The sequence below is a fragment of the Bombina bombina genome, chromosome 3, assembly GCF_027579735.1.
Source record: "Bombina bombina isolate aBomBom1 chromosome 3, aBomBom1.pri, whole genome shotgun sequence".
Classification (NCBI taxonomy): Eukaryota; Metazoa; Chordata; class Amphibia; order Anura; family Bombinatoridae; genus Bombina; species Bombina bombina.
Genome location: NC_069501.1, coordinates 220,566,383 through 220,580,876, shown reverse-complemented (window position 1 = coordinate 220,580,876; position 14,494 = coordinate 220,566,383). Strand labels below are relative to the sequence as shown.

Sequence of the window (14,494 nt, the reverse complement as noted above, 5' to 3'; positions counted from 1 at the left end):
GTATGTTGGGAAATTAGATCTACAACTAAATATATAATAATGCTGAGCATCCAAATGGCAAAAATGGACCCTTTAGGAGAACTGAAAATGGCTTGACCAGCCGGACATGAAGTTGAAAGCCATATGGAAATTATGCTTTCCAATAGAACAATATTCTGAGCTATGTCCATTCCCAGTTGATCACCACTCTCTCCTGAGATATGTATGCACATTGTTTAGGAGGATTATTCTCTCTAAGCACAATGGTGGCAACAAGACGTAGAAACACTGCCAACTGTGCCTAGGGGCAAAGCACTGCTCTTTGTTTAAACAAAACACATTCCTGGGTTTAGCTATACAGAGGAGAGCAGCCTGATATTTTGGCACTTGACTGAACTTTCTGATGGATCATGGCTGAATTACTTTATGGGATAAGAACAAATATATCTAACTAAACAAAACAATAACACTTTCTGCTGATGATTTTTTAGATAAAACTATCAAGAGTTTCAACTTTCTAAAATGAAGGTATTTGTAGCAAAAGTGAACATACACCATTTAAAGGGACATTGTAAGCTGCATGATAATGCACCTTTATATCATAGATACTTTTTGTAATGAATAATACAGCTTTATTTTGCCAAGTGAGTATATTGTTTTTTTGTTTTGTTTTTTTTTCACCAATCTTCCTGTTCCCTAGAACAAAAAAACATTCTTGCTAACCAATAACAAACAAATACACATTTATTGGATTTGAGCATGAACTGTTCTCTTCCGCTAAAGAGGCGGGAACATCAAAGTTAAAGGGACATGAAACCCAATTTGTTTTATTTCATGATTCAAATACAGGATGCCATTTTAAACCAGCTTTCCAAAATTATTCTATTATCAATTTTAATTTGTTCTCTTGGTATTCTTTATTGAAGTTGCAGTAATGGCACTACTGGGAGCTAGCTGAACACATCAAGTTAGCCAATAACAAGAGGCATGTATGTGCAGTCACCAATCAGCAGCTAGCTCCCAGAAGTGCTTGCTGCTCTTAAGCCTACCTAGGTATTCCTTTGAACAAATATAGCAAGAGAACAAAGCAGAGAACAAAGCAGATAATAGAAGTAATTTGGAAAGCTGTATAAATTATATGATCTAAGTGAATCATAAAAGAAAAATGTTTTATATCCATTAAACGTTCATGATTTAGATAGAGCAGGCAATTTTAAATAACTTTCCAATTTACTTCTATTTTAAAAATTGCTGTGTTCACTTTGTAGCCTTTGTTTAAAAGTAAACCTAGGTAAGATATTAACCCCTTTGATGCTCATGACAAGGCATTCTCGTCATGCACATCGCTACCTATAGGCACATGATGAGCCCTTCTCATGCAGGAGGATCGCAGATCAAACGCTGTTTTCAGTGATCCCCTCACTACAGGCTGAGGATCTTTGGTGGCCTAGTGGGTGGCACTCCCAGGCTTCATGGGAGTGCGGGTAACATCACCACGTATGCACGTGATGACCTCACAAAGGGGCAGATCAAGGAAGTTCACTGAAGCTACAAGAGAGCTGAATGGGGGGGAGGTACTTCAAACCCCTCGATCTCAGCTACCATAGCAGCTACAAACCTCCAAAAATTCCCAGCTTTTTCAAATGATGGTGGTCTTGATGCAGTACCACACAAATAAGTAGAAAAAAAAAAACACATGGGGATTTGCTAGGGGATGGCTCATTATATGTACAATTAAAAAAATCTAATATGTATAGACACCCTAATAAAGTTTATTTTCTATTAGACAAGTCCCCCTCTCAAAAAAATATATGAATTTTGTCTGTAGTCAGGTGATTACTGTAGTAACAGTGAACATCTTGCATGAAAAAGGTGCTTTTATTTCTGTCCCCAACAATGGGGCCTCTCTAATCTAACGTATTGGCCCATATTTCACATGTGGCTACTGACAATTTAGTAAGGTGATCACAGTAACAGCAGTTGTCAATGGGCAATATTCAGTATTTACTAAAAGCTAAGAAAAAAATTACTTTTTTTTTTTTGCATTTTTTTCTGCAGCTATCTCATATGCCATGAATTATAAAAAGGTAACAATGGCATATTGTGAAACTTCTGGGCCTGCTGGAAAAAAATATATAAATTTGTGTGGGTCACTCACTAAGATTTGACTTACAATAGGGTTTAAATGTAGGTAGCAAAAAAAGCTCAAAATTGGCTCAGCAATGGGGTGAAAAAAAGAGCTTAAAGTGACACTAAATGATAGCTTCAAATGGTAATTTTTTTAATAGTATGTGTGCTATAAATCCAAATAAAGCTACTTTGGCACTGCAATACTTGCTATATGCTTATACTTACCCTCCATGGGCGCGATCCGATATAGATCGCAGTTTGCGGCGCAAGCGAGGGAACCGGCGTCGCCCGCAGTTTCAGCTCGCAACTCGAGCTATCCCATATAAGTCGCCGTCAGATGCTAACGTGCCGTAAGTCTGACAAACCAGCGATGTCCAGAAATCTGCGTAAGTACAAATTTCTGGCGTCGCCAGTGACTTGCGGCACGTTAGAAACTGCTGGCGCCTATAAAACCTGACTAAAGTCTAAAACACCCGCACTGTCTAACACGCCTCCCTAACATAGCCCGACAAGTCTAACACGCCTCCCTAACATAGCCCGACACGTCTAACCCTCTATCCGCTATCCCCCCTCACTATCCTAACAATAAAAAAGCTATTAACCCCTAAACCGTCGCTCCCGTACCCCGCCGCCAGCTATATTATATCTATAACCCCTAAAGTGAGCCCCTAACACCGCCATCTATATTAAAATTATTAACCCCTAATGTAAGCCCCTTACACCGCCGCCATCTCTATTAAAATGATTAACCCCTAATTTAATCTACCTACCCGGCCGCCAGCTATATTATCTATATTAACCCTAAGTATATTATAGTTAATATAGGTATTACATTACATATATTAACTATATTAACCCTAATTATATTAGGGTTAATATAGTTAATATAGTTACTATAGTATTTATATTAACTATATTAACTCTATCTAACCCTAACACCCCTAACTAAATTCTTATTAAATTAATCTAATTCATTTATAAACTAAAATATTCCTATTTAAATCTAAATACTTACCTATAAAATAAACCCTAAGATAGCTACAATAGAATTAATAATTACATTGTAGCTATGTTAGGGTTAATATTTATTTTACAGGTAAATTGTTAATTATTTTAACTAGGTATAATAGCTATTAAATAGTTATTAACTATTTAATATCTACCTAGTTAAAATAATTACCCAATTACCTGTAAAATAAATCCTAACCTAAGTTACAAATACACCTACACTATCAATAAATTAAATAAACTACAAACATCTATCTAAAAATACAATTAAATTAACTAAACTAAATTACAAAAAATAAAAAAGATTACAAGATTTTTACGCTAATTACACCTATTCTAAGCCCCCTAATAAAATAATAAACCCCCAAAATAAAAAAAATTCCCTGCCCTATTCTAAATTAAACAAATTTCAAAGCTCTTTACCTTACCAGCCCTTAAAAGGGCCTTTTGTGGGGCATGCCCCAAAGAATTCAGCTCTTTTGCATACAAATACAATACCCCCCCCATTACAACCCACCACCCACATACCCCTATTCTAAAACCACCCAAACCCCCCTTAAAAAAGCCTAACACTACCCCCCTGAAGATCTCCCTACCTTGTCTTCACCACACCGGGCCGAACTCCTGATCCGATCCGGGCGATGTCTTCCTCCAAGCGGCAAAGAAGAATTCTTCCTCCGGCGACGTCTTCCTCCAAGCGGCAGCAAAGTCTTCATTCTTCCGGCGGCATCTTCAATCTTCTTTCTTCGCTCCGCCGCCGCGGAGCATCCATCCCGGACGACTAATGAACTTGGAATGAGGTACCTTTAAATGACGTCATCCAAGATGGCGTCCGCCGAATTCCGATTGGCTGATAGGATTCTATCAGCCAATCGGAATTAAGTTAGAAAAATCTGATTGGCTGATTGAATCAGCCAATTAGATTCAAGTTCAATCCGATTGGCTGATTGAATCAGCCAATCAGATTGAGCTTGCATTCTATTGGCTGATCGGAACTGCCAATAGAATGCAAGCTCAATCTGATTGGCTGATTGGATCAGCCAATCGGATTGAACTTGAATCTGATTGGCTGATTCAATCAGCCAATCAGATTTTTCTAACTTAATTCCGATTGGCTGATAGAATCCTATCAGCCAATCGGAATTCGGCGGACGCCATCTTGGATGACGTCATTTAAAGGTACCTCATTCCAAGTTCAGTAGTCGTCCGGGATGGATGCTCCGCGGCGGCGGAGCTAAGAAAGAAGATTGAAGATGCCGCCGGAAGAATGAAGACTTAGCTGCCGCTTGGAGGAATACGTCGCCGGAGTAAGAATTCTTCTTTGCCGCTTGGAGGAAGACATCGCCGGAGGAAGAATTCTTCTTTGCCGCTTGGAGGAAGACATCGCCCGGATCGGATCAGGAGTTCGGCCCGGTGTGGTGAAGACAAGGTAGGGAGATCTTCAGGGGGGTAGTGTTAGGCTTTTTTAAGGGGGGTTTGGGTGGTTTTAGAATAGGGGTATGTGGGTGGTGGGTTGTAATGGGGGGGGTATTGTATTTGTATGCAAAAGAGCTGAATTCTTTGGGGCATGCCCCACAAAAGGCCCTTTTAAGGGCTGGTAAGGTAAAGAGCTTTGAAATTTGTTTAATTTAGAATAGGGCAGGGAATTTTTTTTATTTTGGGGGTTTATTATTTTATTAGGGGGCTTAGAATAGGTGTAATTAGTAATCTTGTAATCTTTTTTTATTTTTTTGTAATTTAGTGTTTGTTTTTTTTGTAATTTAGTTTAGTTAATTTAATTGTATTTTTAGATAGATGTTTGTAGTTTATTTAATTTATTGATAGTGTAGGTGTATTTGTAACTTAGGTTAGGATTTATTTTACAGGTAATTGGGTAATTATTTTAACTAGGTAGATATTAAATAGTTAATAACTATTTAATAGCTATTATACCTAGTTAAAATAATTAACAATTTACCTGTAAAATAAATATTAACCCTAACATAGCTACAATGTAATTATTAATTATATTGTAGCTATCTTAGGGTTTATTTTATAGGTAAGTATTTAGATTTAAATAGGAATATTTTAGTTTATAAATGAATTAGATTAATTTAATATAAATTTAGTTAGGGGTGTTAGGGTTAGATAGAGTTAATATAGTTAATATAAATACTATAGTAACTATATTAACCCTAATATAATTAGGGTTAATATAGTTAATATATATAATGTAATACCTATATTAACTATAATATACTTAGGGTTAATATAGATAATATAGCTGGCGGCGGGGTAGGTAGATTAAATAAGGGGTTAATCATTTTAATAGAGATGGCGGCGGTGTAAGGGGCTTACATTAGGGGTTAATAATATTAATATAGCTGGCGGCGGTATAGGGGGATTAGATTAGGGGTTAATAATTTTTATATAGGTGGCGGCGGTGTAAGGGGTCAGATTAGGGGATAGATAAGGTAGATGACAGCGGTGTAAGGGGTTCTAATTAGGGGATAGATAAGGTAGATGGCGGCGGTTTTAGGGGCTCACAGTAGGGGGTTAGTTTATGTAGATGGCGGCGGGGTCCGGGAGCGGCGGTTTAGGGGTTAATAACTTTATTAGGGATTTCGGGGGGGGGGGGGATCGCGGTTGACAGGTAGATAGATATTGCGCATGCGTTAGGTGTTAGGTTTATTTTAGCAGATCGCTGTTGACAGGGAGATAGACATTGCGCATGCGTTAGGTGTTAGGTTTATTTTAGCAGCCAGTTTAGGTAGTTACGGGGCTCCAATAGTCAGCGTAAGGCTTCTTACGGCTGCTTTTTGTGGCGAGGTGAAAATGGAGTAAGTTTTCTCCATTTTCGCCACGTAAGTCCTTACGCTGCATATTGGATACCAAACTGCGCGGGTTTGGTATACCTGCCTATGGCCCAAAAAACTACGGGCGACGGCAGAAATATACGCACGTAACTTCTAGGTTACGCCGTATATGTGATACCAAACCCGCACAAATATTGGCGTCGCCGGCTTTTGCGGGCGACGATTTTTATCGGATGGACCCCCTGCTTTTTTTTTTTTTTTTATCCTCTAGCAGCGGGCGATGCTGGCAATCAAAATGCTACAGTCCGTTGTATACCTGTTCCGAGCACACTCAAAGCCTACTTCAACACATGCGCTAAAGAAGTGCGGCTACTCACTATATGAGTGAATTACAATACCGGAACACTGCAATACACTCATTGTAATGGGAGAGCGGGAAGGAGGTTGTGTGCATACGCAACCCTAACTGTAAACGCGCGCGCTCTATTCATTGTTAAGCAAACGGTCATCAACTGGTTAGATGACACATTTGCAGTTGCATTAATGAAAAAAAGTCAGTGGGACGGGAGAGCATCCAGATGGAGAGTAAGTATAAGCTTATAACAACTATTGCGGCGCATAACAAGCAGCCACAGTAGCTTTATTTGCATTTATAGTACACATTCTTTATAAAGATTTCAAGTTGAAGTGACGTGATCATTTACTGTCCCTTTAAGTGCATGCATATGTCTTTAGCAGTCTATGTCAGCCGTGACTGCATCTATATACAGTATAACATTGCTACTAACCCTACTGTCCAATGGATTAAGACACGTACACGCTCCTGTGCTCAAAAACATAAATCAACGTAAAGTTTTATCAAATCCAAATAATTTTGACTTTGCTGTCCCATTAAGAAAGAGATTGGGGTAGCTTTGCTACCTTCTCTTTGTAGTGTAGCACTGATTCAGTTGGATTAATAATAACATATAAAACATTTATTTAAAAATACATATTCCTTTCTAAACTCCATCAAATAGCTAAATATAAATTTATCATTCACACCTAAACGATCTGGTAAGCAAACTGCTATTGCAAAAATGTTTTTTCCTATCAGGATGCAAAACTGATCATTTACATTGAGAGAAAATAACTAGAAAGACCAGATGAGGGAGAGAAAAACACTAGTTCACAGAAAGTTACATAGCAGTATAAACCCAAGCCTGCCCAATGTATTTTACATCTTGCAGTAATGTTACACAATAATAAAACATTTTAATTGTACAGATTTTCCCTTATCTTTGATAGATTTGAAAGGCTTTAAAGGGCCATTATTGTAGAAAAATGACAAGCTTTTATTTGTTAGCTGGGTGGTGCAAATACCGCAGCTGATTGGGTCACCATTTATTTGCACTCTAGACTAGCAGGCCTCAGTGTCTCCCAAGCGCTACATTTGGAGAGGAGTCAACAAGGCCTATGATGAAAGGTGCACCATTCCTACTGTGAAACACGGAGGTGGATGGCTGATGTTTTGGGGATGTGTGAGCTACAAAGGCACAGGAAATTTGGTCAGAATTGATGCCAAGATGAATGCAGTATGTTATCAAAAAATACTGGAGGAAAATTTGCATTCATCAGCCTGGAAGCAGCGCATGGGACGTAATTGGACATTCCAACATGACAATGATTCTAAACACAAGGCCAAGTCGACCTGTCATTGGCTACAGCAGAATAAAGTGAAGGTTCTGAAGGAGATCTCAAACAGGAACTGGAGGCTTTTTGCCAGGAAGAATGGGCAGCTTTACCATCTGAGAAGATAAAGAGTCTCATCCACAAATACCACAAAAGACTTCAAGCAGTCATTGATGTTAAAGGGGCAATACATTGTATTAAGAAATGGGGTATGTAAACTTTTGATCAGGGTCATTTGGGTATTTTCTGAGAGTAAACAGTTGATTGATAATAAATGGCTTCAGCCAAACACTAACCATGAGTGAAAAGAAAAGTTTTTGCGTTATCATTCATATTCTCTGAAAAATGGCCAAGAAATCATAAATTCTGCCAGGGTATGTAAACTTAAGTATATATATATATATATATATATATGTGTGTGTGTAAAATGCAGTCAGAAGAAAGGTCAAGAAAAGGAAACAAAGAAGGAAATAAAGGTTTAGTAGTAAGTCAGTGCTGCCTTTTTATTTGCCAATTTCTTAAATATGCATTGTCACTTGTTGATCTCACTGTCCAGCTGATGCCAAGGTTCCAGTTATCGGCCAGGAACACTTTGGGGGCGATATCTTTGGCAGTGAGTTCCTGAGTGTATTATTTTTGCATATGAATAGCTTCTCTTGCTCCCGTCTTTATTGTCATTTTTTTACGTAAAGGGCTAGGATAATTAAACTTGCATGATTCAGATAGAGCATGTTATTTTAAGACACTTTTAAATTCACTTCTATTTTCAAATGTACATTGCTCTCTTGGTATCACTTTTTGGAAAATGATATGTACATAATAATATCCTACAGTAGTGGGAGCTAGATAGTGGTTGGTGCCTGCACACATTTGTCTCTTGTGATTGGCTGACTGGTTGTGCTCAGCTAGCTCAGTGGTACATTGCTGCTTCCTCAGAAAAGGATATCAAGGGAATTAAGCAGATTTGATAATTGAAGTGAATTGGAAAGTTGTTTAAATAATATGTTCTTTTTAAATCCTGAAAGTAAAAAAAAAACAATTTATGCTTACCAGATAAATTCCTTTCCTTCCTGGCAGGGAGAGTCCACAACTTCATTCATTACTGTTGGGAATACAACACCTGGCCACCAGGAGGAGGCAAAGACACCCCAGCCAAAGGCTTAAATATCCCTCCCACTTCCCCTATCACCCCAAACAGTCTGTCGAGGGAACAAGGAAAAGTAGGAGAAACATCAGGACATAAAGGTGCCAGAAGAAATAATATAAAAAGGGAGCAACCCAACAAAAATAAATAACGGGTGGAGTCATGGACTCTCCCTGCCAGGAAGGAAAGTAAGTTATTTGGTAAGCATAAATTATGTTTTACTTCCATAAGGCAGGGAGAGTCCACGACTTCATTCCTTACTGTTGGGAAAACAATACCGAAGCTCCAGAGGACACTGAAGGAATAACGGGAGGGAACAAAAGAGATGCGGACCCTAGTCTGAGGGCACCACAGCCTGCAAAACTTTTCTCTCAAAAACGGCTTCAGCCGAAACAAACACATCAAACTTGTAAAATTTTGAAAAAGTGTGTAATGAGGACCAGGTAGCCACTTTACAAATCTGATCTATAGAGGCTTCGTTCTTAAAAGGCCAGGAGGAAGCCACTGCTATAGTGGAATGAGCCGTAATCCTCTCCGGAGGCTGTTGTCCCGCCGTCTCATAAGCTAGGCAGATGACACTTCTCAACCAGAAAGACAGAGAAGATGTAGTGGCCTTCTGACCCCTACATTTACCTGCATAGATGACAAACAAAGATGAAGATTGTCTGAACTCCTTAGTAGCCTGAAGGTAGAAATTCAAGGCACGAACCACATCTAGATTGTGAAGCGGACGCTCCTTTGCCGAAGAAGCATTGGGACACAAGGAAGGAACAACAATCTCTTGATTAATGTTGCAATCTGACACCACCTTAGGAAGGAAACCTAACTTAGTACGTAAAACCGCCTTATCGGCATGAAAAACAAGGTAAGGGGGGTCACATTGCAAAGCAGAAATCTTAAATTCTGCGCACAGAAGCAATAGCCAACAAAAAATGAACCTTCCAAGATCCAACAATTTAATGACAACAGTATGCATAGGCTCAAACGGAGCCTGCTGTAAAACACAAAGAACAAGATTGAGGCTCCAAGGCAGAGCCCTAGATCTAAACACAGGTCTGATCCTAGTCAGACCCTTAGCAAAGGACTGCACATCTGGAAGCTCGGCCAATCTTCTGTGCAGTAACACCGACAGGGCCGATATCTGTCCCTACAGGGAACTAGCAGATAGACCCTTCTCCAGTACATCCTGGAGAAAAGATACAATTCTGGTAACCTTATGCCAGGAAAAGCCACTCATTTCACACCAATACAAGTAAGTCCTCCACACTAGGGCTAGGCAATATAGGCAACAAAAAAAATTGCGATTTAATCGCAATTTTCTTATAAATGACTATAACACCTTAATTTTGCATTCGAAAGTTTATTTAACACTACAGAATCTTAATGTACATGTTTCTCAATGTCCAATACACTCTTGGAGCATAAAAAATACAAAACAAAAAATAGTTAAAATAAAATTTGCAGCCTGTAATGTGATTAAATAGTAGCCACTAGCCAGTTATTAGGTCTTATGACACACAACATTGTCATGTCTTCACGGACAGTCATTCTAACTGTGGACAGTGGTATGATTAACAAATCAAGCAGTGTAAGCCACATACACACAATTATATATATATATATATATATATATATATATATATATATACACACATACATACATACAGACACAATTTATATATATATATATATATATATATACATATATATATATATATATATATATATACACACATACAATATACAATCACATACACAGTTACACACACACATACATATATACATATATATATACATATATATATATATATATATATATATATATATATATATATATATATATATTATTTTTTTTTCTTCTTTTTTAAAACATTTTAATTTGACTGAAAATGAGCCCTGCTCCTGTTCAGGAATCCAATACAGGCATACTAGCAGTAGGGGTGGGGGGTTGCTCCTTTCAGAAATGCTGTGCCTTGCTGATATCAAATACATTGTAGATGCAGTTAACCCAGCAGAGGGGACTGCAGTTTTAGCCTTTTTGGCAGCCGTGGGGTTAACTGCATCTGCTATGTATTTGAGCTGTTTCTCAGAGAGCAGGAGATTGTGTGCAAGGTTCCATAATGATTACATAACCTAAGTTTCAGACTGCAGACGTCCCTAGGGGGAAATATAAGCAAGTGGCTTTCCCTCCTCTTCAGTTTCCTGCATGTGCTCTGCTTTTAGACTTCTAGATTGATCAGCTGGCCGGCTGCTACTCTGAGATCAGAAAGTAAAAGTAAAACAGCCATTTTACAAATATGTGCTAAGAGCAACCACTAGATGGAGCTGGTTTGCAAGAATTCACATACAAATCAATGCATTACAGCCACTTCTGAGGATTTTTTTTTTGCAAAACATCGCGACTCACGGGTTTTTAAATCGAGGCGATTAATAGCAGTTTTAAATCGCATATGCGACTAATCGTGCAGCCCTACTTCACACTTTATGATAGATACAACAAGTAACTGGCTTACGAGCTTGAATCAGAGTATTGATAACACTCTCAGAAAACCCTCTCTTGGCTAAGACTAAACTTTCAATCTGAACGCAGTTAGCCTCAGAGAATCTAGATTTTGATGTACGAAGGGACCCTAATATCAGAGCTCTGTGACAAGGTAACCTCCATCCCAACCAGATCCGCAAACTACGTCCTTCGCGGCCACAATGGAGCAATCTGAATCACGGATGCTCACTCCTGCTTGATGCGAGCCACCACACGAGGGAGAAGCGGTAATGGAGGAAAAAGATATAGTCAGATAGAGTCTGAACCACCATGGTACTGAAAGAGCATCTATCAGTTCGGCCTGAGGATCCCTCAACCTCGACCAGTACCTGGGTAGCTTGGTATTGAGGCAGGATGCCATGAGATCTATCTCCAGCGTCCCCCCACTCGCTGCATATCTCTGCAAACACCTCAGGGTGGAGAGACCATTCCCCTGGGTGAAAGGATTGCCTGCTGAGGAAGTCCGCTTCCCAGTTGTCCAAACCTGGAATGTGGATAGCTGACAGCGTACAGCTGTGAGTCTCCGCCCACTCTAGTGTCCGATACTTCTCTCATCTCCAAGGAATTTCTCATTCCCCCTCCGATGGTTGATGTAGGCAACCGAAGTTATATTGTCTGATTGGAATCTGATAAACTGGGACGAACCCAGAAGGGGCCAAGTCTTCAGAGCATTGAAGATTGCCCGGTGTTCCAATATATTGATTGGAAGGGAGGACTCCTCCTGAGTGAACAACCCTTGTGCCTTCTTGGCACCCCAAACAGCTCCCCAGCCAGAAAGGCTTGCGTCCGTAGTCACAATCTCCCAGGACGGTCTCAAGAAACATGTGCCTAGGGACAGATGATCTGGATAGAGCCACCAAGAGAGCGAGTCTCTCGACTGGTTGTCCAACACAATTTGTTGAGACAGTTCTGAATGGTCGCCAAAGGGAATGATGTCATACAGGACACCATGAGTCCTATCACCTCCATACACTGGGCCACTGAGGGTCTCAAGGAGGCCTGGAGGGCAAGGCATGCAGTAGTTAGCTTGCAACGTCTCTGATCTGTTAGAAATATTCTCATGGATAAGGAGTCTATTATTGTCCCCAGGAAATTCACTCTTGTACTTGGAGTAAGAGAACTCTTTTCCAAGTTTATCTTCCATCCATTTGATCGAAGAAGACTGAGAAGGGATTCCGAGTGTTCTCCCGCTAGACAATAAAGATGGTGCCTGTACCAAGATATTGTCCAGGTAAGATGCTACTGCAATACCTTGTGTTCTGGCAACAGCTAGAAGAACCCCCAAACCATTGTAAATGTCCTTGGAGCAGTAGCTAGGCCAAACGGAAGAGCTATGAACTAGAAGTGCTGGTCCAGAAAAGCAAACCTCAGGAACTGAAAATGTTCCCTGTGTATCGGGACGTGAAGGTATGCATCCTTCAGGTCTATGGTGGTCATAAACTGTCCTTCCTGAAGAATTGACCATATTGTCTCCATCTTGAAAGAGGGCACACTCAGAAACTTGTTTAGGCACTTTAAGTCCAGAATTGGACAAAAAGTTCCCTCCTTTTTTGGAACCACGAAAAGATTAGAATAAAAACTCAAACCTTTTTCTGCTGTAGGTACCAGGACAATTACTCCTAGAGAGGAGAGATCCCGTATGCAACCTAAAAAGGCAGTCCTCTTTTCTGGTCTTGTAGACAATCTGGAGAGTAGGAATCTGCCCCTAGGCGGATGAGATTTGAATCCTATCCGCTATGCCTGGGATACAACTTCCAGGACCCAAGGATCCTGTACATTCCGAAACCAAGCATCTGAAAAAAGAGACAGTCTGCCCCCCTACTCGATCTGATCCCGGATCGGGGGCGCACCTTCATGCAGTTTTGTCCTTGGCGGGCTTCTTAGTTTGTTTGGACTTATTCCAGGACTGAGCCGGCTTCCAAGTACTCTTGGGCTGCTCGGGCTTGGATGAGGATTGCTGTCGTCATTTGTGAGAACGAAAGGAATGAAAATTAGATGATTGCCGTCTCTTAGGTCTATTCTTCTTATCCTGCAGTTGGAAGGCACCTTTCCCTCCGGTAATCGTAGAAATAATGGAGTCCAGCCCTTGAAGGGAAGAGAAAGGAGTCTGGATTTAGAAGTCATATCCGCAGACCAAAATATTTAAGCCTTTGGCTGGGGTGTCTTTGCCTCCACCTGGTGGCCAGGTGTTGTATTCCCAACAGTAAGGAATGAAGCCGTGGACTCTCCCTGCCTTATGGAAGGAAATTGGATTTCATGTCATTTTAATCTACTAAAAGTTTTATTACATGAAACTCTATATAAGAGAAAGCGCACTAAGGCTGGTAGCACCAGGCTAAATAAACTTATAATTTACAGCTTGAATTCCAATTCGTATAACCGTCCCAGCAAACATTTTAATTCTGTACCATAAAAAAGGCATCATACTATTGACCACTGTAAAGCCTACATGCAATGGACTGATGTCACAATATTATCTAGCAGGTGACATACAAAATAGTTACATATAAAGCCATTTTCTAGCATTGCTTTAAATCTTTACAGATGTTAATATATCTGTATACCTAAGCAATGTTGTTTATCTATGTTAGTCTATGCTTTCATAAACCTATAAAGTAATCTAATGAACTGCGATTACTACCTGACCTCAGAAACTGTAATAGATAGCATCTGTAAGCTACACAATGTACAAAGCATTGGTTTTGGCTGCAACACCAAATGTGGTGAACTACAGGCTATGGCATTTATTCTCATCATTATATCCTCTTGCTGCACATGCTCCTAAACTGCATTTTGCCTTGAAAGACTCAGTAACACATCTTAGCTAAGTAGTTCCATGAAGAAGTGCACTTTAGTTCTAATACTTCCCTGTATCTCCTGTATTTTTATGAAGAGAAAAAAATGGATGGATAATTGGCCAGATTATAGGAGATTACAAACTTCTGTATAGCATTTACAATTTACACATTAACATTTTTTTATTTTAATGCATCAATATTATCTTGTTTTCAGTTGTAGTGACCATATACAAAAACATTGAAAATGTGCCTTTAGCCAATACACCATCATAAAAATACCTGGCCTTACCTGGTTTGCGTCCACAGAGGTAGAAGGCAAGTCTGTCTGTCAATTCATACTGACACTCCACTAATCGGTCAGCCAGATCATGGTGTCCCGCCTGCCTGCAGGATATAATAGCCCCTGATTACATATACAGCCTAAATA

The 14,494-nt window shown here is 39.6% G+C and overlaps 1 protein-coding gene across 4 annotated transcripts in view; it reads right to left on the bottom strand.

Annotated features, from left to right (window-relative positions):
* GIT1 (GIT ArfGAP 1) overlaps window positions 1-14,494 on the bottom strand; it is a 556,552-nt gene that overhangs the window by 214,713 nt on the left and 327,345 nt on the right. For all 4 annotated transcript variants that reach the window (XM_053706153.1, XM_053706156.1, XM_053706157.1 and 1 more), the window contains exon 7: window positions 14,357-14,451. In XM_053706153.1, coding sequence (XP_053562128.1) covers window positions 14,357-14,451 — 95 coding nt within the window. The remainder of the gene's footprint in view (window positions 1-14,356; window positions 14,452-14,494) is intronic.